Here is a 27,748-nt window from a genome sequence, read left to right on the forward strand (position 1 = left end):
ACATATTCTCTGTTTGATAAATTAAAACATTTTTGTTCATTTTTATTTTAAGTATGTTTATTAATACCAATGTCATGGTTTCCTGTTCCATCAACAACTTTAATGCTGAATGCTGTGCCACTGTGCAAAGACTTTGATTTTTTTTTTTTTTTTTGTACTGAATTTTGTCAGTATTAAAACTATGGCTGAAGATACAAGGGGACTGTGCATTTAACAACATGGGGGTGCTGCAAGTTTGTTAGCTTTCCTTTCAGGCGATGAAAGGGTTTTTATTTTTGTCATTAAAATATTGTGTTAAGACACTGTGTTTTGCCACTGCACGCTTCTCTGCTTGTCATACTTCACCGAGACAACCAGGAAAAGCAGCAGAGTTACTCCTTGGATCCCCGCAAGCAAGAAAAAGTAATAATTCAAAGAACAGCCATTGATGTTACCTAAAGAAAGAAGAGAGAACCCATTAGTCAATAAGCATAATCTTTAAAATCAGTGAAAACCATGCATCATCTTTGTGTTACTCAAATGCCTTGGAGACAAGTTATTATTAGTTTTTGTAACAACAAAATGAGCAGTGATGTTCCACTACAGTATGACTATGCAGTGCAAAATTAAAGAATAAGTTAGTCTACTAAAAACATTTTATATACAGTAAATGCAATTGTAAGGGGATGTGTAGAGCATTTAGTTAATTGCCTAGTGTCTCATGCCTTTCATCAGACTCATGTTAACTGTTAATGCAAATGCTTATACCAAAAGCAAAAAAAATCTGGAGCACTGGTTTCTTGTTTTAGAACAGTTCAAGTAGCAAAGATCTGTGAATTTGCATTTTCATTAGACTCTGCACAGGTCACTGGCAGATCAGAGAACAAATCACAAAGAAAACCCAAAACGCCAGGCGAGATTATCCTCTATCAAAGTTTTTCAATATGATCAACATAATTCACTCAGTTTAATGTGCATTTTCTCCTTGAACTAATGCAAGGACTTTGCAACATTCAGGAACATTGCTGTCATTCATGGGCCTCGACTAGAACCATAAACTAAATCTGAAAACTCTAGAGTCAAACCATTAAAAAGGGGGCAGACTTTATTAAACCAAAACGTTTTTTTAGCCTGGTTTTTATACATGCAATAAGCAGACAGAAGGGAAAGGTAATGACAAGTGGTTAAAGGAAACTTGCCTTGAGAAAACCACAGTGGATAGCAGGACACATTTCCTTGGATGAACAAATAGTACATTCACAATTCTTTTGGGTCGACTACTTCAAGGTTGTTATGTGTTCCCAAAACCTTTTAGTTTATTATAACAGATGCCACGCTAGCATTTTTCAATGACATTATCTTACTTAATCAGCCTTTTCAATGTAGTCTACATATGGAAAGATGTATCTTTTTAACAGGAAAAAGACAACCAAAAGGGGCTGATTAAATAGAGAGAAGCTGAGAAAAGCATTTTTTTTTTTTTTTTTTTTTAAATCGAGTAGGGTGTAATTGCACACATGCGTCATTCCTCCTAGTTAATCCCAGGAGGAAGTGGAGTGGATGGGCAGGCTCAGGTACAGCCTCCGAAGACCAGCATGACAACAGGTGATACACGTGAACCACATTAAATAAAAGTATTCTTTTTTAAACATTGTTCTACTTTTAGAAACTGCTGACCAAAAAAAAAAAAAAAAAAGTGTGCCTTTCCTTGACTTATAACAATTGCATAAAAAAGCAAACTAAGTCTTTGGACTGTCTTCTAAATAAAATGGTTATTAATTTTATTAAATGCAATTCATAAAAAAAAAAATAGAACACGCACACTAATATCACAACACTAACAGGCTTTGGGAGTGGAGACATTTAGGTAATGCAGTCCATTCTACTCACGTTCCCTGTGTACTTTCCACCTACAGCTCAGATCAACTCAGTTTAATAGTCTACATCTTGGCAGTTTTTATAATTTTGTAATCCTTAACCCCCAATCCGTTTAGTCCTTGTTCTATAAAAGAGAAAACAGTCTACTTGAAATGAATCAAGACACCGTCTCATCTGGAAGGAATTTACATTACTTCATTTTCTGCTTTTGTGCACTTCGTATTTCTCTGCGCTTTAATTCCTCAGAATCACAGAGCACATTCGTGCTGCTTAGAAGTTGGAACAAACACTTACACACTTCTGGAGAACAAACAACAATCTTTAAAAACACCTACCAGAGCCAAGCTACATTTGCTGTTATCAGTGGTGCAGTCCTAAATCCAAAAGTACCGGAACTCCAACAAAATATAGATTTCTTAAACAAAAATAATAGATTCCCTTTTTATTTATTCATTGAGCTTGAGGTAACATTTAATAGGCAATAGTCAATGCTGCCAGATTGGCAGTTTTCCAGCCAAGTTTGTCTTGTTTTGAAAGCATCTTATTGGTAAATACTGTGTTTGGTGGTTTAGTTACTTTTATCATGCATGTGCAGAACTTCAATCACCACGATGTCCAGTACAGTATAGCATGTCCTCCCCCGTCTTTTTTTCTAGAGCTCTGCATCCAATAAAATTACGAATCACACAAATTCTGTTATTTTTTATTTATCACCAATTTCAGAACTGTACAATTACACTTCTTTTTTTTTTATTTTATTTTTTTTAAAGAATGTATTGCAGTTAACTTATGCGATTAGTATGTTAATGTCTGTGGCAATTAGTTTTTTTTTTTTTTTTTTTTTTTTTTTTTTTTTTTTTTTTTTTTTTTTTTTTTTTTTTTTTTTTTTTTTTTTTTTTTTTTTTTTTTTTTTTTTTTTTTTTTTTTTTTTTTGTTTTTTTTTTTTATTAGTTTTTTTTAATGCGCGTTAAATCGCACTCCTGTCTTGACCCTCTGAGCATACGGTAATTTAATTACTACGTCACCATTTTAATATAGTGGAGCACATGCAACAAGAAAGTTAGTCATATAACTGCACTAATTATGGAGAACAGTACTAAAAGTGAAGAATTTATGAATTGGAAGTTTATTAACAAACAAAAAAAAAAAAAAAAAAACCTAAATGTATCTACTGGCAAATTGAGTTTTAGCATCACAAACGTAGGCTTAAACTAATCAACTGTGCTAGCGTTCCTAACATGAATCGGGAGCAAGTTCTAAAGACAAGGATAATTATAACAATGTCAGAGTTCAAACGAATTTTACGGACTGTCAGAAGATTAGCATTTTCCGATCTCAGGAAACGACCAGGGACATATGTGGTCAGCTGATCTTGATAAGGTCCAAGACCATGTAAGGCCTTATAGGTAATAAAAAGAACATTAACATAACAACAAGAACAACAACAGTAATAAAACAAATTTGAATGAGATAGATGCAATAATTGTATCAATTAAATATGCGATTAAAAACAAGATTAACATTTTTTAAATTGCGAGATTAATTGTAATACATTCCACTCACTTGCATTACACCCTCCATTCTTATTCCAGGTAAGCTAAACATTCAGAGTTCCCTAGACCTATGAAAACAGGAGCGTATGAAATTTAAAAGTAGCAGCTGACTCTCATTAAGGTAATGAATGCATCTTCATCTTGAGGCGGGATTTGTACGGCTTGAATAATTGCTACCAGGGTTTTAGACAGATGCTACTTGCGTTTTTTTTTTTTTTTTTTTTTTTTTCCTCCTCTGATGGAGCTACAAAACTTTATCTCTGTTTTATTGAGAGATGCATAAAAAACTACCATCAAAATTGAAACATCCCAATTTCTGTTTACACAGGAATCCAGCTGCAATAAAAAAGACCTAATATTGGCAAATATCTCACTATGGGGAAATCAGAGTGTGGCAGGCTGGCGAGTGGATAGAGGCCCAGAGACAGACTGCAGTTCAAAAAAAAATAACTATTTTATTATAAATAAACACAAAATGAAAGGGCACAAGGGCCAAAACAAAGCAATTTAAACACAAAAAAGATAAAAAGCAAAACTTACAAAAATAACAGTTTCCAGGCTGGGCAATGCCTTCACTGGATTCAAACTTTCTAAACAACCAAAAAAAACCAACCTGCTTCCTCAGCTCCCTCTCTCCAATTGAGAAGCAGAGGCTTCCTTTTATATCAGGTGGCTGGGCGCTGATTGATCGTTAATCAACCTAATCAACTAATCAACGACGGCGGCCCGGCTCCCTCTGGTGGCGGAGGCGGCGGCCCGGCTCCCTCTGGTGGCGGAGGCGGCGGCCCGGCTCCCTCTGGTGGCGGAGGCGGCGGCCCGGCTCCCTCTGGTGGCGGAGGCGGCGGCCCGGCTCCCTCTGGTGGCGGAGGCGGCTCCTCCCTCTCGGGCTCTGAGAGCGGCGGCGGCTCCTCCCTCTCGGGCTCTGAGAGCGGCGGCGGCGGCTCCTCCCTCTCGGGCTCTGAGAGCGGCGGCGGCGGCGGCTCCTCCCTCTCGGGCTCTGAGAGCGGCGGCGGCTCCTCCCTCTCGGGCTCTGAGAGCGGCGGCGGCGGCTCCTCCCTCTCGGGCTCTGAGAGCGGCGGCGGCGGCTCCTCCCTCTCGGGCTCTGAGAGCGGCGGCGGCGGCTCCTCCCTCTCGGGCTCTGGGGACGACGGCAGATCCTCCTCCCTCTCTGGCTCTGGGGACGACGGCAGATCCTCCTCCCTCTCTGGCTCTGGGGACGACGGCAGATCCTCCTCCCTCTCTGGCTCTGGGGACGACGGCAGATCCTCCTCCCTCTCTGGCTCTGGGAGCGACGGAGGCTCCTCCCTCTCTGGCTCTGGGAGCGACGGCAGATCCTCCTCCCTCTCTGGCTCTGGGAGCGACGGCGGCTCCTCACCCCTCTCTGGCTCTGGGAGCGACGGCGGCTCCTCACCCCTCTCTGGCTCTGGGAGCGACGGCAGCTCCTCACCCCTCTCTGGCTCTGGGAGCGACGGCGGCTCCTCACCCCTCTCTGGCTCTGGGAGCGACGGCGGCTCCTCACCCCTCTCTGGCTCTGGGAGCGACGGCGGCTCCTCACCCCTCTCTGGCTCTGGGAGCGACGGCGGCTCCTCACCCCTCTCTGGCTCTGGGAGCGACGGCGGCTCCTCACCCCTCTCTGGCTCTGGGAGCGACGGCGGCTCCTCACCCCTCTCTGGCTCTGGGAGCGACGGCGGCTCCTCACCCCTCTCTGGCTCTGGGAGCGACGGCGGCTCCTCCTCCCTCTCTGGCTCTGGGAGCGACGGCGGCTCCTCACCCCTCTCTGGCTCTGGGAGCGACGGCAGCTCCTCACCCCTCTCTGGCTCTGGGGATGGCGGCTGACCCCTCTCTGGCTCTCGGGAAGGCGGCTCACCCCTCTTTATTGGAGTGACCGGGGCATCTCCCATGTCTACCGCCAGGTAATTAACCACCATGAGGGCAACCTCTGGGAAGGAGGCCGGGTGGTGTTGTTCCTCCCACTGTTCCCACCTCTCCCCATCTCGACGCCACAGCGTGTTGATAACTATGGGGAGATCGTGGACGAGGTCTGCCTCAGGGTGCATCAACCAGTCCCAGATCTCCTGGGACGGTGGTGAAGGTGGTGGTGCTGGAGGTAGTGGGGTGGCCCCTGATGCCCGGGGTGAACACGGCACCTCTTCCTGGGCCTGGTTGTAGGGGCATCCTGCCCAGTTGTGGCCGTCCTCCTCACACCGGCCACACCAGTTTGCCGGTGGCACGTCTGGGCAGGACCGCCAACGATGGTCCTCCTTCCCACACCAGGAACACCAGGGGAAGAGGCTGGCCGGGTCCTCCAGCGGTGGCTGCAGCAGCTTACATTTCTTCAGCTGCTGCTTGCTTTTCCTGCCTTTGCCGCTGTCTGCTCTTCTTTCCCATTTTTTTTTTTTTTTCAAAAAAAAAAAAAAAAATTATCCCAAAAATTCCACAAAACAAAACAAAAATACTGCTCTGAGCCTCTAGGTGGCGCTATCCCACTGCTCACACCAAATGTGGCAGGCTGGCAAGTGGATAGAGGCCCAGAGACAGACTGCAGTTCAAAAAAAAATAACTATTTTATTATAAATAAACACAAAATGAAAGGGCACAAGGGCCAAAACAAAGCAATTTAAACACAAAAAGATAAAAAGCAAAACTTACAAAAATAACAGTTTCCAGGCTGGGCAATGCCTTCACTGGATTCAAACTTTCTAAACAACCAAAAAAAAACAACCTGCTTCCTCAGCTCCCTCTCTCCAAATGAGAAGCAGAGGCCTCCTTTTATATCAGGTGGCTGGGCGCTGATTGATCGTTAATCAACCTAATCAACTAATCAACCCCAGCCAGCTGAACATAATAAACCCAGGCAGGTAGGGGAAGTTAACCCCATCCCTGCCAATTTAAAGGGCAGAGCTTTGCTCTGCCACACAGAGCCACAAAACAACGTTATACCCTTAGGTGCAGTAGTTGACAAAAAAATCAATAAAAAATGTTATCTTACCAAGATCCTACGGGAACTACAATATACAATGTTAAACAGTCTGTTGTTCAATATGGCAAACTACAAACATGCAGTTTTAAAACTTGCAGGTATGTAAACAATGCAGTCGGAACCCACTTTACAGCCACACTGTTCCCCTGGTGTATAAGATCCAGTCTCTCACTCCTGAATCTTGGTTTTGAGCCATGCAGGGCATGAGAGCATCCCTTCTTCATAAAATAAAAAATAAAATAAAAAATCTAATATATCATGTTTGGGAAGAGGTTATTTATTTATTTATTTATTTGTTAAGTTAACAAAGCCTTACAATAAACAGTCTAAAAACCCAAACGGATATTTCTAGGTTTTATCAGAAGAGTGCGTTTTTTGATGGCCTTTATTAACATAAAAAAAAAAAAAAAAAAAAAACAACAACCTCTGAAAATGTACTGAATCCATCGAGGTTGCTGCCGCCTTTTTTTAATGAAAATAGCAATACGCTGGTAATAAAATGCTACATTCAAAGAAGAAATAACCAAACCCCAGCATCAAAGAATCAATTTGCATTTAAAAGACACTACCTCTGCCTTCCCATCCAATGATAAAGCAGCAGGGGTACTTTAGTTTTGTGGGTGTAATGGCATAATTTACATTCTCTAAACTGAAACAACATTATGTGCAATTTTTCACAGCAGGTGATACATTTCAGGTAAAAAGCATGCAAAATATATTCATCACAGATACAAAAACAAACATGAGACCGACTGCCACAGGACTGCAAAGGTCAGGTTATATAAGCTACATGCCCACTTTACTAGGACCTGTATCTTATATCGGGTTTGGCTACTGCCTGATCACAGCCTTGACCCAACGTGGCATAGACTCCACAAGGTGGGTGCTGGTAGGTGTCGAGAGAGGCGGTCCAACACTGCTAAGGCAAGCCAAGTAACACTTGTCATTAAGAGCACATCAAGGAGTACCTACTCTAGATATGGAGGAGAAAAACAGGGCAAGTGACATGACTGAAAATGAACACTTTGAAACCGAATACAGAAATGGTCGAAAAAAAAAAAAAACGCTTGCAACACAAAACAGATGGACGGTGAGACGGACAGGACAGAGAAATGGGGAAAAACTAGACATTTGTGATTTGTGATGAAAGACATCACCACTATGCCACAGCCAAAAGGTGTAGAGATAAGAGAAAACAGCCCACAGTACTTCAACCTGGACCAATTCAATGGAATGTATAACAGTGTGACAAGAGGTGTTAAAATGTCAATCATCAGCCCATATACTATAATACATACCGATACATGACAGAACAAACTACAAGGCATTAGGTCTTTAAAATAAACTTAAGTAAAGGCCAATAAAGTGTAGCACGATATTCACATACACTGGATGAAACAATGCAAGTTCAACAATGCAAAAAATCTAAGACGACTTATCATTACTTTAATGATTCATGTGAAATAAAACAACACACACAGCAGGCTTTGAACTGCTGCACAGTTCTACTGTGGTTTTTGATCATTAAAACACAGAAACACTGTTTTGGAATAGGAGTGAAACTTAAATTTGGATCGCAGCTTTAAATAAATGACTTGCAGAACAGTAACAGTAACAATGCAAAATGCAGCTAAATCTGCCAATCTGAAAGAAACTAAATCTTATCAAGCTTAAATGATTAAAATAAAAAAAAAATAAAAAAATCAACCTTTTTATTATAAATTTTTATTGATAAAATTAAGAAAATCCAGACTCTAGGTAGACTAGAAAATAGTTATACAACCACCAAGAACACTACACATATTTTACAGACAGCTTACAGGCAAACCAAATGCTATCAACATCAAAGAAGATTACTATTTGAAACCAGGAGCAGAAAATCCTTTTTTTCTTAGGTTTCTTGAATGCATCTGTACTTACAACTACAGTATGTCACAGATATTAAGAGATTTCATGATGCAAATGTATTTCTTCATAATATTAAGACAGACATACTCCCTGCTGTGCTGCTTCAACATGTTGGTTTATATTACGACAGTAAATTAATAAGGGGCAAAATAACTTGGATACCTGCTGGGCCAGCTTCATTGTAAATAACAGTGACCTCATAAAGGGAGTAACTATATTATTCTAGTTATTATGAAAATATATTTGTTAGAGAAATCAACATTTCGCAAAGCTTTGTGAACCAGGCCCATTATTATAACACTGATTGTGGTATAAAAACTTGGTATTGATTGATTGCTGTAATTGTAGGTAGAGCACCATGTAATGTAACAGAATTAAATAAAAATGTTCTGCTTTTGTTTTGCGCCACGGATGAATGAATGTAGTTGCCATCTCTAAATCTCCAAGGCCCATGGCAAGCTGCCCGAAGAGCTATCAATTCAACAGCACTGGTTCTGGGTATGCTCATCCCACACAATTACAAACACTGCCTGATAGTCCATTAAATCAATCTGTGAGCATTCAAAACTCTCTCGTTTTGAATGGCACTTGGAAGATAAGTGGTTTTCTTTAAAAAAAAATAAAAAACAAACAAAAAAACAAAATCTGGCTTTTTATGCACAGAAATTAAGACTGCGACGTTCACAGTACTGGTCTTTGAGTTCAACCAATATATAAAATGACTCTCTACTTTGCCTTCCCCCTGTTGCAAGACACACTCTATACTAATTATCATTTAAAAAAAAAAAAAAAAAAAAAAAAAAAAAAAAAAAAGTCTATTCATCAGTTATTGCAGGCCCTGACGTTAATTAATGGCTGCATTTATTCATATTCTGTGCCCTTATGTTCGTCTGTCACATCTGTGGTCTTGCACATCGTAACCGACTTGCAACAGAGATGCTTTTATGTTTTACTGAGATTCCATTTACCAAATGATTTGAAATTCAGCCTGTTTTCAAATTGTGTGCTACTTTTTTGCAGTTAATGCGATACTTAAACCAAACTGTCTAACTACACAAAGTTTGTTTAACAGAGTACTGTTTTTAACAGAGGAAGTGAAAGTACTGACTTAAAAACACCTGTGTGTCTGTGGCTATGTACTCAATACTGCAGTAAAGCACACCGCATCATAAAAATAACTCTATCTGGCCCTTGTGTATCTGCTAAATTGCAGAAGTGGTGTAAAGAGAGTTCCGATATTGTACTTCACAGCAAATGATCTGGTTGATTTGAGCTTAACCCTTCCCCTCCCACATCATAGCGGCTGCACTGGAATTTGTCACGTATGGAAATGTCTTTGAAAACACTGAAAAAGACTTTTGTCAAAACACTTATCATTCAATACATTACATTTCATTTAGTATTTCTAAATGTAGCACTATTAAGTGTTTAATACTAATGGAATGGAAAAATAATGAATTGGTAAGAAACTGAATACAGCGCAATATGATGAAAATGAAAAACATTCACGCACCTATTATAAACACTCATAAAAAAAAATACTTCATTCTGACCACCTAATTAAAAGTTCAGTATACTGAAAGCAAAGTGGATCTTGCCTTAACAATTAACCAACATTCAAACTGTAGTGACTTAGCGATCAAATGTTACTACTGTTAATAAGCTCCTCTTCGTGATGAAGTGAATCATGAGATGTATTGAGCTATTAGTTAAAAAGTTGGTTAATTCAAACTTCCATATCAACCCCCATACTGGCAAGTTACATGCATGTGGGTAAATATAATTGTAAAAAATAAATACATGAATTAATATAAAATATTGTACACCGTGTCAAACCCTTAATTTATAAACTGTTCATTACTCACTCAAACTTGTTTTCCAGAATACAAAACTGCTTTTAAAATATCCAGTTGACATCATTAAGGACTGTTCAAATTGTAGTCTAACTTGGACACAGACAATTATGTGGGCTGTACATTAAACTTGCATACAGTCAATTTCACATCCACTCATCCAAAACTGTTTTTGCTATGCTGAATTTCCCAGCCCCAAACCAACAGGACAGATTGTCAGGAGTGTATATCTCTCAAACCTGTTGTCAGAAAGAGTGACAGTACATTTTCTGCAGCACCACCTAGTCAACCCTGAAAAAAACTCATTAGTTATGGAGAAAGTGGAAAAGCTCTCTCCAAAATGTCTAAAACAAAGATTCTAGCCCACACTGACTGTGAGGGATGGTCTGTTTCCACTTCACTCAGCATGTAAATAGCTGTGCATTTATTTTCCACAGAGACAGGCAATTTGAAATATTAGTTTAGTGATGCTGACAAAGGTTGATCTGTGGATTGTTTAAAGACTCGCCAGGTGTGTCCTGTGGTAAAACAGCACTAAAAACAGAAAGTAATTAAGACAGCTTGGGGACCAAAAAAAAAAAAAACAGCAACGAAAACAGAAGTGTTTACTATCAGAATGCGAAAAATAGATCCTAATCTAGAAAATATAATGAGACAAAAATCAAACACTAGACAGTCAAGCAGTTTAATTCACTCCGACTGAAATGCAAAATGAATTAAGGCGTCCGCTAGCAGGGCTCGCTGTAGCGTGATGAGGAGAAGCCGCCCTTGCCAGTTTTGCCACCCTAACCCACAGGAGTGCCACAGCAAATGCAATGTTCCCAGAGAAGACTGGCCTACTTTGCACAGCCAGGACTCGAACCTGTGTTGTATGACTCAACCTGCACACCACACAGCTGCGCTTCTACCAAATAAAGTGTCCGGGCAGTATACGTGCTGCAATGCAGAGATAAAAGGTTGCATGATCAGAACAGGTCCTGCAGACAAACCCAGCTAAGGATCTCGCTTACCAAAATCTTTATGACAGGACATCCAGCCAACTGCTTTGAGGGACACCAAGGCTAAAAGTCCCGAGCCGACAAAGGAGCCAATCCCAGAGAAGAAAAAGAACAGACCCATGATGGCACTCTGCATGGACTTGGGTGCAGCGGAGTATGCAAACTCCAGACCTGTGGGAACAGAAGTTATATTTTAGTATAGTAGATTCTATCTGTTCACAGCAAGATTTGCTTTGCTCCAAAATGTGGCATTACATGTCATTTTGTGTATTTAACTTATTTCACCCCCTCCTTAAGCAACAGATTACTTGTTGGTATGACTTGGAACAGATCATGAAAGCAATTCAGTGTTTCTACAATCCAGTGTTGGTCACGCATTATAATGGTAGCGTGACGAGGCTATATATCAACGATTAACACCGATGAAGGCACTTCCTTAAAACAGTCAACTCCTTTACTGAAAACTAAAATGTACACATTTACGCAGTTCATATGGAAATACAATTGATGTAAAGGAACTGTAAATAATATGGTTCTGCAACCCAGTGGCTTAGGAAAACAAAGAGAACCAAAAGTAGGCTTCAGACATTACATAAAAATAAAACTAATTGAAACTAAGTTGGTGAATGGCAAGCCTTTCAGCATGACAAGAGCAAAAATAAATAAATAAAATAAATAAATAAAAACTGTTCTAATGTTTCACTTCCTCATTTTATTTGTCTCATAATAAATCAAACCACCTACATAGTACTGCCGTCGCTGGAAGCTCCTCTCAATATTTAATCTGGCATAAAAAAGATCAAATCTAGTCTTTGCCTCCTGCCTGCTGAATGCCATTGATCATTTCATGGCATCTCAAACCTGTGAACTTACAAATTAAGCCTTATAGCTGCAGCTGTCAGGAAAGATTATGAGGATCTGGTTAAATAAGAATACCTTTGGAGATCTTCCTCGGAGGGGAACATTGCATCAAATTATTGCAATGCAGTTTGGGGGCTGATGCACTTCCCTCGGAGCTACCTGTACTGGAACTAACACGACTCGTTAGGGAGAAGAAAATAAAAAAGCATTTGCTTTCCCTGATGATGGCAAGCTGAAATATACATTTGGGTCTGTCGTCATGGTCAGGTCACACTGCCTGGTAATCCTTTAACACTAATGTTTTGCTATGGGCTATATCAAAGGGGGGTGCCTTTGCTTTTTATTTTTGTGGAAACCATGTTAGTTTTAACATTCTGAAAAGAGTAATACATTTACTAAATCCTGCAAAACCCAACATATTCCTACGGACCAGAAGAGTTGTCAGCAGGGGAAGCATGAAGAGGAGAATTTCTTTGCGATCAGTGGCTCAGGGAGACGAAGTAATTTATAGGTGGTGTCTGAAATTATATACATGTTCAGATTCACTAATTAGCAAATTTGGACATGCAGTAACCTTAAACATTTTTCCTTATTTTTTACTGCATAATGTTTTGTTGTTGTTGTTGCCGCCATCGAAGCTCCCTGTGGTGTGGAATTTGTCAGGCTGAAGACTTGCGGGCGTTCCATCCATCACAAAGCTTTAAGGTTTAGAAATGCTTCAGAAAAACTGGGATTCAGGGATCTCCTGTTTCTGTGCTGCTTGTAACAAACAAGATTATTGTAATTACTGTGCGGCCTTGGGTTATTTTGTACTTTTTAAAATCCTTACAGACAATGACCTACAAAACACTGCCAGCACAGTAATGATCTTATGACCACACATAGTACAATGCTGAAAAAGAACATCTGCAGTCATTTCTCATTTAAATAAAATCCACATACAGTATGGTACTGGATAGAACATTTTAACTCAGTCTTCAACAAATTTGGGCAAGTGTTTCTGAAGAAACAACATTCTAACCCTAACCTAAAGAAGACCAGAATACATACAAAAGGTGGTCACAATGATCTACATCACCACAAAGTTTTATCACAATTGCAACAGTGATTCTCATAATAGATGACAGTGGCAAGAAACTAATGGCACCAACAATACAAACTACATACATTTTTGTGCAGGCAATAATAACCAACCTCAGTATCCAATTAGGCCAGTAGAATTCAAAGTTAGCCCTTCCACTCCTGGTCTTTGTCCCAACCCTTTTCTAAATTGTTTAATTGAACAGTTTAAACCTATATCTAGACCCTGAAATAGTTAATTATATCATTTTACCTGTTAAACCTGGAATAGCCCTCCAGTACTGGTTTGGACAGCACTGAATTATGCTAAAGAAATAAGCGGCAATACTGATGAAATAGCAGAAATTAATGATGCTCCAAAAACAGGTCTCCATTACACTGTGTTGTTTCACAATATTCCATAACTGTGTCTGAGTGTTTAGATTTTTTTTCCGTACGCTTTGGTAATGAAATGAACATGTTTAACATGCATCTGTGCCAAGTCAAAAATAGCTTTGTTACCACTACTGTAGGGTGTTTAACTAAAATACAAAAGCATTTCTGAAGATTAAACCCCCAGGATTCAGGAGTTCAAATGAGACATGCAATGCATTTAGCAAAAAAGAAAAAAAAAAAAATAATAAGTTTCAGATCCTGTAACAGTGAAATCCTACCTATATAGAATTGATGCACATCATCCTGAAACCACTAATTTAAAAAAAAAAAAGAAATCAGAACTCTCCATCTCAAGATAAAAGCCAGGCTGACAAAATGTGCAATTACCTGAAAACAGAAATTACAGTGTGGCTTCCGAAAAATGACCTGGTTCACTCATCACATGAAATATGCAGTCCTGCTGTTTCACTGACTTTTCTGTTCTCTCACCTCTCATAACACTTTCCCTTTTCTCAGAGTATGGTAACCAATCTACTTAAAAATCACAGGTTGTGAACGACCTTGAAACCTGAGCTCTCTGAGAGGAGAGAGTTCCATTTTCCTCTAATTGTCATGGCTTGAGGAAGAAAATTGCTGATGGACTTCGTCTCTTCACCTTGGGGAGTTTATACCCGACATCAATTTGCTCCTCTATGCTAAATGGGTGAAAATCTCAGCAGGTGAAAAACACCATCTACAATCTGATGCAGACAGTACCTTTTTCAATTTACATTACACCCCTTCACTACTGCCAGTGTTTAAAATAACACTTACTGTCTCTCATTTAAAACAAAAACACACACACACCAAAGAAAATGGGCTATGCAGTCAGGCTTCTTGAAATCCCAACCGATTGTCATTTAAAGCTAGGACTTCTGGCAAAAATGCACTGGATAAAACCCCTTAAGATTTAAGTGGCATTTATTATTAAGGAACATTTACCGATATATAAACCAAGGGATTCATACCCCTGCGTTAGCTTCTTGGACAAACAAAAAACAGCAGGGAAACCTGACAAAGGATCACAATGACCTTAGAAAAGGTTACAAAAAAAAAGGTCAGAAAGACAAAAGTTGAGAGAGGACAGAGAAACTGAGATGAACACCACACACTAAGTAACAAGCAAGAACGTGCTAGGAGCCGTCAATAAAGCCCTCTGCTGAATATCAGTTTCAGTGAATTTAATTTCTGTAACAGGGTTTAGGAGCCCAGGACCACAGATCACACAATAGGATTAAACAGTAATGTTCTCGGTGGTACTGCAGTTAGAGCTGCTGCATATGGATTGGGTTAGTTCTCAGACTAATGAATCCCCACTGAAAACATCAGGCTGAGAGAGCAGATCTTTCAACTAAGGTTTATTAAAATGAACTGCTGACTTTTTGCACATTGAGAAAAGCTTACCCATTTCCAGTAAATGAAAGACTAGTATTGCAAGTGTCAAATAAAGTGGAAGAAGCTTAGAAGCAAACTTCTTTTTTTCAAGTACACAGGTGTCTGTACCACACATGTGAGGAAATTCCACATGTGTGTTAACACCACCATGGGAGAGAAGGTTTTCCTACAAATCCCCATTGACTCTGCTGGTGAGAAACTGTCAAAAGTAATGCCTGCCTACAGTGTCCCAGCATGAGAAATGCCATCAGAAATACACAGCAGAGTGTTATGAGAATAGCAAGAAACATATTTTTAAATGATCCAGATTCTTACAAAAAGAATGACAAGAAAACGTCTACGCACAAAACTTGCTTAAAAAGGGAAATGAGAAAAGTAACTGCAGCTACTGTATATGCTACTAAACACTTTTGACCCGTGAATGGCTACCCATGCAAAGTGAAGAATAGCACTTTTCTGTGTAAGTAAATGCCGTATTCCTTCGAATCCAAGATGCCCTTGAATTTAAGACACAGCTCAAATTTCCCACCCTCAATTTGAGGAAAAAATAAAACATAAAATAGAAGATGCATTTACAAAGATACAACCTCAATTTCACATTGAAGAGTCATTTATACAAAGGTATACTATTTTTTTTTTTTTTTTTTTTAAATTAAATGCTACAAACTTGTCTATTAGGCATATTGGTACATTGGTAAATTAACAAGCCTGTAACAACAATGAATATCCCCTAGTCATCATCCTCTGAGCTGGAGGAGTCCTCTTTATTACTTGACATCTCTCCCAGGCAATGGCTGCCTGTATGTCATGGATGATTCGAGATCAGGCAGTAACGTTTTTGTTTGTCTTTTCTCGTGGCAGTCAGTCACGTTACTGTTTGTGTACTCTGTCAGTCACGTTTTTTGTTGGCGATTATAATACACACATCACTATATTCGATTTTAAGATGCAAGCCATTTTTGAGTGAAGAAAAAAATGGTTTAAAAAGTCTTACATTTTCAAATGACTATGGTACTTTAAAGTCTGCAAGAACAACAAGATAACATTTTTAAAAATAGGCATCCCAGTAGGCACATGACCCCTATAGCTCTGCGATTGCTAATGTAAGAAAACTATCAGAATAAAAACGGCAACTTTGTACCAATTTCCCAACTAATCTGACCTTGTCAGTCTAATCAACGTATTGGCTTATAAATCAATGCTACCTGATTGATATTGCTATGTACTCCTTATCCAGCAATTTCAATGATAACAGCGAGACCAAAACATCAGAGTGGTGATCAAAGCCGTGATCTCAAAAGAGTTTTTGCTCATTTAAAAAAAAAAAAAAAAAAAAAAAAAAAAAAAAAAAAACATTGATTAGAGTCATTACAACTGATTGATAAGGCTTGCTATTACGAAGATATCAGGCTGTTGCTATGCTAGGACTAAACTGTCTAACGACAAGTACACATATATTTGTAACACCACCATCTCTCAAAAGTGTTGTACATCTTCTACAGAAAAGAAATCTGTTTTAGTGCTACAGGGGTGTGAAAAGTGCACTTCTTGGAAGCTCTCAGAGAAACATTTGGATACATAAAAAAAAAAGAAAACAACACAATACAACACAATTGTCAGAATATTTAAATGCTTGTTTAGTGCTTGGTGTGCATTAATTGGTACCTACCTGCAATGCTGGCAAATATTTCACTGATTCCAATGAGCAAGTACTGTGGTATCTGCCACCATATTGATAAATTGGCTGCATGGTACGTCTCCTTGCCAATGACCTGATCGATGATATCCTTCTTGAAAACAACATCCAGTCTTTTGCTTTCCAAAATCCCTAGAAAAAAGAGATAATCTGTAAACCTTCACAAAACAAAAACACAAACAACAAACAACTAAATGCAGTTTTTACAGGTTAAGTTTTTACACCAAGAAATATCTAGTTAACTTTACTATCTTCTACTTACATAAAGTTTAAAAAAGAGCCGCTATCTGGAAAAAAAAAAAGAGATAGACGTTGCTGCTATATATACACCCATATAACATTAATCCAAAAAGAGAGCGTAAAACATTCCTCAGAAGTACCAGGAATGTTTAGTCATTTACATTTAATGGGGAATCTTGACAAGGAGCGAGACAATATCAGCGTTTTGGACATTTAACCATTAAAGTATGTCATCTGAATGGTTTATTTGTAATAATACCAAAAAACAAATTGTAGCTGCTTGACAAAATGATGAAACAAAAAGATATTGGATGCTCCATTAGGGATTAGGAGTCAAGTTAAGTAACAGTTTCAACAGATCGAAGCAGTGTAGAGAAATAGAGATTACAGTAATTTGTAATGGATAATACTGGATTGCTAGATAATAACACTTTAAGCCGTTGTGATCAGGAACTGTCCTGAAGGCTTTATTTGATCACCATTATCAAGGAAGCAGCAGCTATTTGAAGATAACCCTAGTGAGACAGCATCCCATGGCACTTGTGCTTAATGCTTCATTTTTTTGTTGAGAGCCTCCTAATCCGACCTCCTACATTATCCTTCCAAGTTTAACAAGACAGTTACAGCACCAAGTGAAAGTTTAAGACTTAGCTGACAGGACAGTTTTATGTAGCATTAAATAAAAAAAAAAAAAAAAAAAAAAAAAAAAAAAAAAAAAAAAACACGCTGGAAATCCTAAGATTTACATACAGTATAAAAAAAAAAAAAAAAAAAAAAAAAAAAACTAAAAACGTTGCCATACTGTAATGTTTAAGTTATATCAATTGTATATATAAAAAAAAAAAAAAAAAAAGCAGCATGAAAATATTTGAAATCCATCATACTTAAAATAAATAATATACATGTATTTATTTATTTAATGTATTTATTTATTTCAAAAGCTGCTTCTCCTTGTTGCAAGTCAGTTTCACGTACGATGGACAGGGAAGAAGATCAAGATGTCTTTAAAAAGAGGTCTGGTGGTTGGATCATGGTTTGCAGGTTCCCAGGGCTCCGCAAATTACTGCTGTTTCACGCTATCTTGCTACTTTATATATTTTCTTTTCTTGTGCTACAGCTTTTTCCTTTAAACTACTGTGCAAATGCTTGCAGATTTCCAATATTGTGCAAACAAAGCACTGAGGTTGGTTGAATAAACTTTTAATTTCAATCAATCCAATCCCTTAAAAAGATTAATTAGCGGGGTTCTGAAAAATAGAGTGTTGCACGTCCCCAATGCGACAACCATTAAAAAAAAAAAAAACATACCTGTAATTTATCTTTTCACTGTTAACGTTCTGATAACCTTTAACACTTTTCAAAATGTCTGCTCTAGTGCATGGATATTGTATGGATTAATGTCCACATTCTCAAACAGACAACGATCATAACGATCCATAATGTGGTAAGGAACAATAAAAAGTCAGAGCACTTTTGTCTTGATTTTCTTTTTTTTTTTTTTTTTTTTTTTTTTTTTTTTAAATCGCTGCAGTGATTTAGAAGATGGATCTCAAACCCAGTGCATTAGAGCGGACATTTAGAAAAGAACTTGAAACAGACTTTAAATTCTGTATTTAATATTTAATGCTTCAATTGGGACTTGACAGTTATTAAGAGAAAGGCAATGGTGCCTTCATAAAATGGAATTGTAATTGTAGTTCTCTTCTGAGTTTCACTTAGGGCTTTTTGAAAACCTCATCCTTGAGTTTCACTCCATTAAAAGATTTTATGCTCCAACAATTTTAAAATCCGCTGCATTCGCATTACCCAAATTTAAATCCGTGTCAAGATAATTAAGGAGGATGGCTAAAAACGGCATTTGCCTGAAACCTGGATTTAACTTTACTTAAATAATTTCCCGTAGAATACAATAAGCTACTGTCACTAGCATACATTCTAAATTATACAAACATACAACTTCACCAAAATATATTGGTTTCCGGATAAAGCAGAAGTGATTTTCTGCATAACTGAACCACACCCACAGCTGAACACTCTAGAACTGTACTATCCCTATTTAGCAACAAAGACAATGTTGTTTGCCCCCATTTTTAAAACTAGCAAGAAACAACTTGGACCAACAGTTCATTCTGCTTAAATAAACAGGTGCAAACTTAGCCTTTGTTTCTAAATTTTACCTTTCATGACTTAAGAAAATTACCAAGTTCATTATTGACTATCTGTACAAAATAAAAGGTCCCTCAGGTGGCACTCAGGATGTTATCCCTTTTCAAGGACACCAATCTCTATTAAAAAATTATTACATGTATCAATAAAACTATTTCGATTTTTTGCAATACATACAGTTTAATCTGCTGTCCGTTCAATGCAATTTATTAATAATACAACAAAAGTGTTGAAAACAATGATCTTTTCTATGTACCACACATCACAGCCTTCTCATGGGATTTATGCAAGCCCCATGGGTGCTTATTAAACCCTTCTGAGATACATGTAACAGTATATTCATCTTCCCTTTTGATAACCCACTGTGTCTGCACACTAGCTGACCTTAACAAGTACAACAAATCCTCCTTCACAAACTTAATGAGGAAAGAAGAACATTGCAACCATAAAACCAGATACAGAACTAGGGGTGGGCAACGATATGAAAATTGTATATCGATATTGATAATATCAAAAAAGCTTCCAAAACACAGAGAAGTACAATAACACAATTGCAATACGAAACATATATGTTAGCAGTATTAGCAAAACAAAGTACATCTCTGCAAGCGTACATGATTTATTTTCTTTTTTTTTTAAATCCCATGATATAGTGACATGGAAATTATTATCGATATCATATCAAAATATTGATATTGGTGACCACCCCTATACAAAACCCAAACGTCAATAATCCACTGTAGGACTGATGCAGTCTTCAGAACAAACTATTCCAGACACTCACAGGGGCAAACATACTGAAGGTTTATGGAAACAGTGAAATACAAAGGAAAATGAGTTAAGTCTTCACAGATGGTGATCAATGAGTTAAACATCTTTAAAAAATAAACACGTACAGCTACAAGGAACACAACCAAGCTAACCAAAACAGCAATCTTAACGCCTTTGACTTTCTGCTTCTGCTTTTAGTAAACCCTGATTTAATAAACTAAAATAAATTCTTCTTGACCTCTTCGTTAAATAGAGGTGAGCAGATGGAAAGACTGAAAACCAGCGAAATTTACCACAAACGTTAGTTTAAATGACAAATGAATTCCATTTGCGATTACCCTCAATGGTTCTCCATTTATTCACCAGTTACACGTGTAATGTTTGGTTTATAAAACCTACATGTATTTAACAGACAACACATGGGTATGCAAAGAGCAGGTATTCAGATACCTTGGCAACGAAGAGACTCTTGGGTAAAGCTAGGTTTCTTCACAATTGTTTTAAGATGTTTTGCTGTTGTATTCATGTGTGTGTGTGTGTGTGTGTGTATGTATGTTTGTAATGCAATCCTAGCCATGATACACTAAAACACAAGAATGACATTTTCAGAATTCTTCTTTATTTATGAATAGTGCCTTAAAGCAGCATATCAAACATGAAAAGCTTAGAGTTGTGGAAAAAATGGTTACAAGAAATGGGTTTTCCACTGAAACTACTAAATTAAGGAGTCATGAAACAGCTTTTATCAAGCAGACGTATTTCATAACACAAAGCATGATGGTATGAATCATGTGAAGATACTAGAAAGAGGAACATTTTTTTTGCATGTGAGCCTACGGCTGGATGAGGGATTGTTCTCTGTTTTAATTACTTGTAACTTGCATTTAAAAAAAACTGGACTGAAGAATGAGGGGAGCTGTGTTGGAGGGTCACTAACACTCCAGACTACTTTTACAAGGTAGTTAAAAAGTCAGATATGCCATAGAACAATGAAACCAGTCAAGTTGCCAAAGTAGAGAATGGGCGAAGACAATGGAATGGTTAGCACCTGAGCACCCATAGTCCACAAGTACCATGTATGTATGAATAGATGTCAGTGTTCAAAATCTGAAGCTCTTGCACTACGTACAATACCCTGGCATATCTGGCATTATAGCCCATGATATACCAGCTTACCCGCAGCCACGACAGACCCCATGACAAAGAACATTCCCACTGCAATCCTCTTCAGAGACGACAGGAGCAGGCCCCTCCTCTTCAGAACGGGGTCGATGACTTTATCCTTCAGAGGAATCAGGACCAGAATCAGCAGAGCATCGAACATGGTGAGCCAGGCAGACGGAAGCTAAAAAAAACAAAACAAACACATTATAGTATCACTTTCCTCATTATGATGAACATTGTGACATTCATCCCCCACCTGTAAATACAAAATTAGATCAGTAACATTACAAAGCAGGTTACCATCTACACTCACTGCATCTCATCAAGTTTCTTGAGGTTGTTTATTTATAAATAAATCATTGTTCTCATTATAGTTTTCTTTACCATGTGTAGAGAATTCTTGCTAGTAGAACTATTTCCTTCTCCACTCATCTTAAAAATCTCAGGGATCCGTAAGTGAAGACCCTGCAGGATGTACGTGGTCTGCATCTAAAATTAACATGAAAAACAAGATCACAAAAGTAGTAATCAAGCCTATTTGTGTACTGTAGTCACCATAAACTTCTTGGCCGAGCAAGCCATTCAAATGCTGCAATTATGTACTGTGAACTTTTATGAAACACACACACAAAATAAGCAGTGAAACACAAGAAGGTGTAGCAGAGTGCCTTCAACCACTAGAGAAATGCGTTGTATCGGTGAAACTCATGCCTTCAAGTGTGTTATTGCGCTTATAAAATGGCTCATGGTGTATCGATATGGAACTGTGCTTTTATATTCTTATAACCCAACGGGATTAGAATGTCAGCAGCCAATCAGGTTACACAGTAACTCCCACACTCGTTTTCTAATCTATTTTATGAGCCGCTTTATCTTTCTTTCATAAGCGTAATGCAATTCTATGCAGCAATAACACAATTACCACCGAACTTTCAAATCTCTTGCTTATATCTTTTCTTACCTGGAAATACACAGTCCAATATGGTATGAGTGCCAAAAATACAGGGATGACTTTAAACAAGGCCTTCACTTCCTCCACCTTCTCCTCTGGAAACCGCCCTCCATAGGCTTCTTTTGCATTGTCCAGCAGGTTAGGCTTTGGCTTTGGCAGACACACTTCATGAATTTGATTTCTACAGAACAAAATGGCACATTAAAAGATTGCTTTACTAATCAGAATTAAAAATTTTTTTTAATTAAAAAAAAAAATATATATATATATATATATATATATATATATATATATATATATATATATATATATATATATATTTATTTTTTTGAAAAGTAGATTAGATAAAAACAAACAAGAAGTACTGGTACAAATCACATAAACAGATGGTTTTGTTAGATTACATTTGTACTGCATCCTAAATGCATTCATTTAAATTAATAAAGGGAAAGTATACTCAAGAAAATAAAAATCTTCTGTCTAGTACGCAGCTGAAACCATTTCTGCGCAGTGTCAGGTATATCTGACATTGAGAAAATAGGCATTAAAACAGATATGGGAACATACACTGGGCGGTAAAGGGTTGACGAATGATCAGCTAAAATTACACAATTAATTAAATCACAGAGGGACTTCATTATTTTAATCAATGTAAATACTAATATACAGTACTGAAAATGAGACTATGTTATCAATATTTTCAACAAAATAAAAAGAAAGGAAAACAAACAGTACTGCAGTAAACTGATTCAGGGCATGGTTTCCAGCAATTCTGAATACTTTCACATTAGTATTTCTTTCTGATTTTGTGAACAGATTTTACGATTTGCCTTATGCAAAATATGTTCTTTTCCAAAGGAAGAAACAATATGGATGAAAAGCATACAGCGTATATAATAAGTTGAATGATGTATAATTTAAAGAATGGATTCAAGACACTAGCTTCTACATTTTTAATGTTATGCTTGGTTAGAATTTTCATTTTCAGATGCTTTAAGACGACCGTGTAACTTCTGTGGTGGAGGGATTAATTAGATTAGCCAAAAAAAACTATTGTAACGTTTTCCAAGTCATCCTTTTCCCAAGGAGCACAATGTGAATTAACTGGCACTTATTTAAAATGACAGACTGGCAGTCTCAAAAAACATTGCAATGGACTGTGCTACATGCACTGTGGTGCAAAGTCTGGCAATAGCTCTGGGAAATCCTCCCCTTACAAACAAGGATGTCTTCCTAATCTATTTACAGTCTACTGTTACTTTTTAAACACTTACTAATCTATTTGTAGAACTGCGTACAAAGAAGCTATTATTCATGTCTTTGCTCTTAGCTGGCAGTGCATTAGGCTTTGCATGAATAGGATTTCTTTACCTTAACCTGGCTGGCTCCTTGTGCCGCTGGCTGGAGCAGAAGGAGTAGCCAAGAATCTTAAACATGTCAGTGAAGGCACTACCATTTGCTGGCTTGGTGATGAAGACAGTCCGGCCACACAGGAACACCAAGAAGGAAACGCCAAGGCAGACAGTGGGAATGATGTAGCCCAGATTGAAGCTTATATTCTGCTGAATATAAGCGATGCCGCCCAAAGACAGAATTGCACCCAGGTTAATGCACCAGTAAAACCAGTTAAAAAATCTACGAGTAGCTTCAGGGCCCCTGTCCTTCACCTAGATGGAGAACAATAAAGAACATGCTATATATATATATATATATATATATATATATATATATATATATATATATATATATATATATATATATATATATATATATATATATATATATATATTTTCTTTTTTAACTGTTTCTTAAAGTATTGCACAATAAAACACATTGCAGAGCAACTGAAAACAAATGAAATACAGCTGCATTTGATTTCAAATAACAAGGAATACTGTCAATGAGGATTATGGCTGTTCATGTATTATGTAAACTGGTCTACTTGCTTGCTAATACTCACTGTACACACACAGGCTTACATGAATTATTTACAAGAATAGTATACAGTAGGCCTAATTGTTTCCATATTTGCAACTATGCAGTTTTACTGTTCAGCAAATAAACTCACTGGGGAATATTTTCTACAGAATAAGTGTTAAATTGGAGGACGCATTTGAAATCAGTTATACTTCCCCCTCCTACTTTATTTATTAATTTAAAAACAGTCTGCAAGAAATATTTTGTTTAAAAAAATACTACTGAAGTTGGCTGTGAAACCCTGACATATCTTTTAGTTTGAAAAATGTCAGACATAAAAAAATATCATATCAGGTAACATTTGTTGTTCCAATTAAATGCTGTAGACCCATGCTATTAGTCCAATGTACTGTAATGTATCTAAATTTCCTTAACATACAAATGATGTATTTTTAATGCCTCCTTGTCAGGCACAGGCTGTAACCTAGTGGTGCAAAATCAATCATGTCTTGGCCAAAGGCAAGCAAACTTTCTCATGAGAGGGAATCAAAAATCACAATATGAAGTTTCTTATGCATTCATCATAGGTAATATCCTACAACCCTAAGCTCACAGTGCAAAACATATTCCGTTGGTCAGTTAGCCTGAGCTTTTTAGAAGTTGGTTAACTGAAAACCTAACAATAAATAAAAAGACAAATCTAAACAATGTATTCTTGCATATGACTTATTGCAGTAATTGAATGATGCTGCCACTTGTTAAAATTCAAGCACATGGTGATCACATGAGGGAGAAAACAATTATTATACTAAATCACAACCCCAGCATTGGGCTCAAGTTGCAGACAGGGTGATGTTTTCATGGGAAGGCGAAAGTGTCGAATGGTGAACACAACAGGGTGGTATAGTAGGTGTAGGGTGTTCTCATTTAAAGTACACATATTCCTATGGTGTTATAGAAAACTATAGCAATTATTCTGCTCAAAACAACACAATAAATCAGAGTTTACTTTGACTGATGCATAATCTTAGCTACAAACAACTTTGAGGAGTGTAGTACTGTATCTCTTCAATCGTTTATTTATGTTGTAATTTTTTTTTTTTAATAAAATAATGATTTGTGACTATGGCCTTATGCCACCCTAAGACCCTTGCTTTGGTCCGTGCAAGAGAGTGAAAATGGACTTGTATCTAATATCCCTCAGATGACCCCAACTTTTTTTTTTACTATTATTTTGAACAGGAACGATGGTTAAGAAAAAAGTAAATTATACAGTGCCTTTCATGCCAAGTCACATTTATTTATTTCTAAATATTTTATAGATGCAAGAAAAGATGCACCAACTTGTTTATAATTAGAACAGAAATTTTAACCTCCTGAAAAAAATTATATTGATAGTCAGCAGCATTTGATTTTGAAGCTAGAGTTTCTCTTCAGGCAGCTTTCATTCATGCAAAAATTAGGTTTAATGTACAGTTTCCACATGCTTGGATGCCCCAATTAAATGAGAAATATATATATTTTCCACTGATCAATATCACAACTCAACTATTCTATCCCTCAGCTGAGAAACAAATACAGCATCTCAGCGTACAGCATTTTTTGTTTTCCATTTAGCAATACTGTAAAAGCTGATAATTTGAAACACGCTACATAATCCAGTTTCTGTCCTTTCTACCCTCACAACATCACCGATAGGGTGTGGTACCTTTAGGTGTATTCCTTTGTATTGAGCCATGTGACTGTATATGTTCCCTGAACTGCAGAGTAGGTAATACTAAGACTACTGTTCTTTTAATTGTAGGAAGAGAAGGGTTACCATATCAGAACAACCAAAAATGAGATGAACACTAAAATGTCAACTCTTTGCAGGAGAAACACGTGTTGGACTAAGACCAGAGAAATGCTGTGTTACTTTAGGAACAATTATGCACTGGAAAAGCCAAGGCTTACTGGTAGCCAATCCTCCTGGGACATGTATACATGTATAATCCAAAAGACTTAGTACTAAACCCTTTATCTATATTGTGACCACTTTGTAATATATCATTTACACAACAGGCTTAGCCAACGTGTGTTGTCAAAGTAAGGAAGAGTCACTTCACATCTTCAAATATCTAAATAAAATGGAAGCTCTGGAGATGTGATAAGCAGATAATTTGACCAGAAGTTTAAAAACTTTATCAATGCCAGGAAATGATGCTTTGATGCTTTGGTCCAGACTGCCACGCTGTGCAAAAGTGAAACTTTTTGCCACAGTAAGATTGCAAATGGGGAAGACATATAAACACCTTTATGAACAAGAACAATAAACTAACCACAAGCAAGATGGCCACACTTGTTTTATTATATTGTAAAGTGTACTACTGATAAATGAATTAGGCTATAGAACACACATACTGTACCTGATCAGCTCCAAAGGGGGTGATGTTTGATTTCACCGATCCCACACCGATACCAATTATCACGAGACCACTGAAGATCACAGGACTGCAGTACTGCTGGGGGTAAGGACAGGTCACATTGCTGCTGCTGCTGCTAGTGCCGTTGATGCACTCTGAAGGCTGCACAGGGTAAGCTCGGACTTCCCCACAAAGGCCATTTCTTGTCTCCAACGCTGTGATGAAGGGGAAAGCCAACATCCCAAAGAGATAGAGAAGCATACTGCAGATAATAGTACAGAACTTCCCCAGGTAGGCATCAGCTAGCCAGCCACCAAAGGGAGACACAAGGTAGGTGACGCCCATGAAGATGAGTAGGGCTTGGCTGGCTTGTGCCCCCTCCCAGAAGAAAGGCTCTCCGTTGAGGAACAGGACCAGGTTTGCGGTAATCCCATAGAAGGCCACTCTTTCCAGAGATTCTGCTATCAGGATTGCTGCACATGCCAGCCTCCTGCCTTCAAAGACAGACACTGGGCTCCTGTTATCATTGGTCTGGGGTCCCAAAAGAGGGCTACTCTCACTAACTTCATGGCTTCCCATTATTTATTTTTTTCTGATTTCTGTATTATATGGCAATTCTGTTTCACCTTTAAGTTTAGTTTTGCTAAACAAAACTACATCTCCAACAAATCTAGCAAAGTTTAAAGTATTTAAAAAAAAAAAAAAGTTACTATGTTATAACTTAATACGACTTTACAGTGTTAAATGTTTTACATCTATGGCCACCACGTCGTTCAAACTTGGTCTGTATCAACAACGCATACAGTAAAATGAGTTGGCAGAAATTTGAAGGCTTTCCATAACAAAAAGTAAAACAACTCCGAATTTTTCTCGAAACCGTTATTATGCTATTTTCTCGTAAAGTTAAACAGTCATTACAGATAACTACTCACAAACACACATTTCCAAATAGTAGTATTTCACATATGCAGCTATCAGTTTCAACTTTCAAGAAAGTTCTTCTTTAGATGGCCCTGACACATGTATGACTGGTAGCAACAGGCGACTGAGAAATGTGTATTTAAATGATAGGGGATTACTTTACAATAATAACAATAATAACGCACTGAACTAAATATTTAAAACAATAACAGTTGTTTTTAGTATTTGTTTATAAATAACTTAACACCGCGTATACTGAATTATTTATAAGACACTTCCAAGTCAAACCGTAAACAAATAAAAACATGAATAATAATAATAATAATAATAATAATAATAATAATAATAATAATAATTGCAAATACTTATCTCTAGTTTAGCCTCCTATAAATTTCCGTACAATATTTGACCATTTTACCTCTGTTCCGAAGCTAAAGTCGCTATTTTCCCTCCTGTGTTTTGTCCTAATTTAATGTAAAATAACCTGTTTTTAATTGTCGTCATTACTAGTAACTCGGGCACCAAACGCAAAACCAATGCATACTTTCTTTCACTTCCACAAACAGTTCCTGAAATAAACACAAGTCACATCACAATCCCGTGACTCTGTGGACCGCCTA

The 27,748-nt window shown here is 37.7% G+C and overlaps 1 protein-coding gene across 1 annotated transcript; it reads right to left on the bottom strand.

Annotated features, from left to right (window-relative positions):
- Positions 1-125: 125 nt before the first annotated feature.
- Positions 126-27,723, bottom strand: LOC121299873 (solute carrier family 15 member 4-like). Its single transcript, XM_041228050.1, has 8 exons — positions 26,211-27,723; positions 23,260-23,555; positions 21,898-22,069; positions 21,321-21,425; positions 20,949-21,117; positions 16,569-16,727; positions 11,162-11,320; positions 126-434 (listed from the first exon to the last, which is right to left on the bottom strand). The coding sequence occupies exons 1-8, from the start codon at positions 26,784-26,786 to the stop codon at positions 295-297; spliced, it is 1,776 nt and encodes a 591-aa protein (XP_041083984.1). The 5' UTR covers positions 26,787-27,723; the 3' UTR covers positions 126-294.
- Between the last annotated feature and the right edge of the window lie 25 nt (positions 27,724-27,748).

The sequence above is a fragment of the Polyodon spathula genome, chromosome 25, assembly GCF_017654505.1.
Source record: "Polyodon spathula isolate WHYD16114869_AA chromosome 25, ASM1765450v1, whole genome shotgun sequence".
Classification (NCBI taxonomy): Eukaryota; Metazoa; Chordata; class Actinopteri; order Acipenseriformes; family Polyodontidae; genus Polyodon; species Polyodon spathula.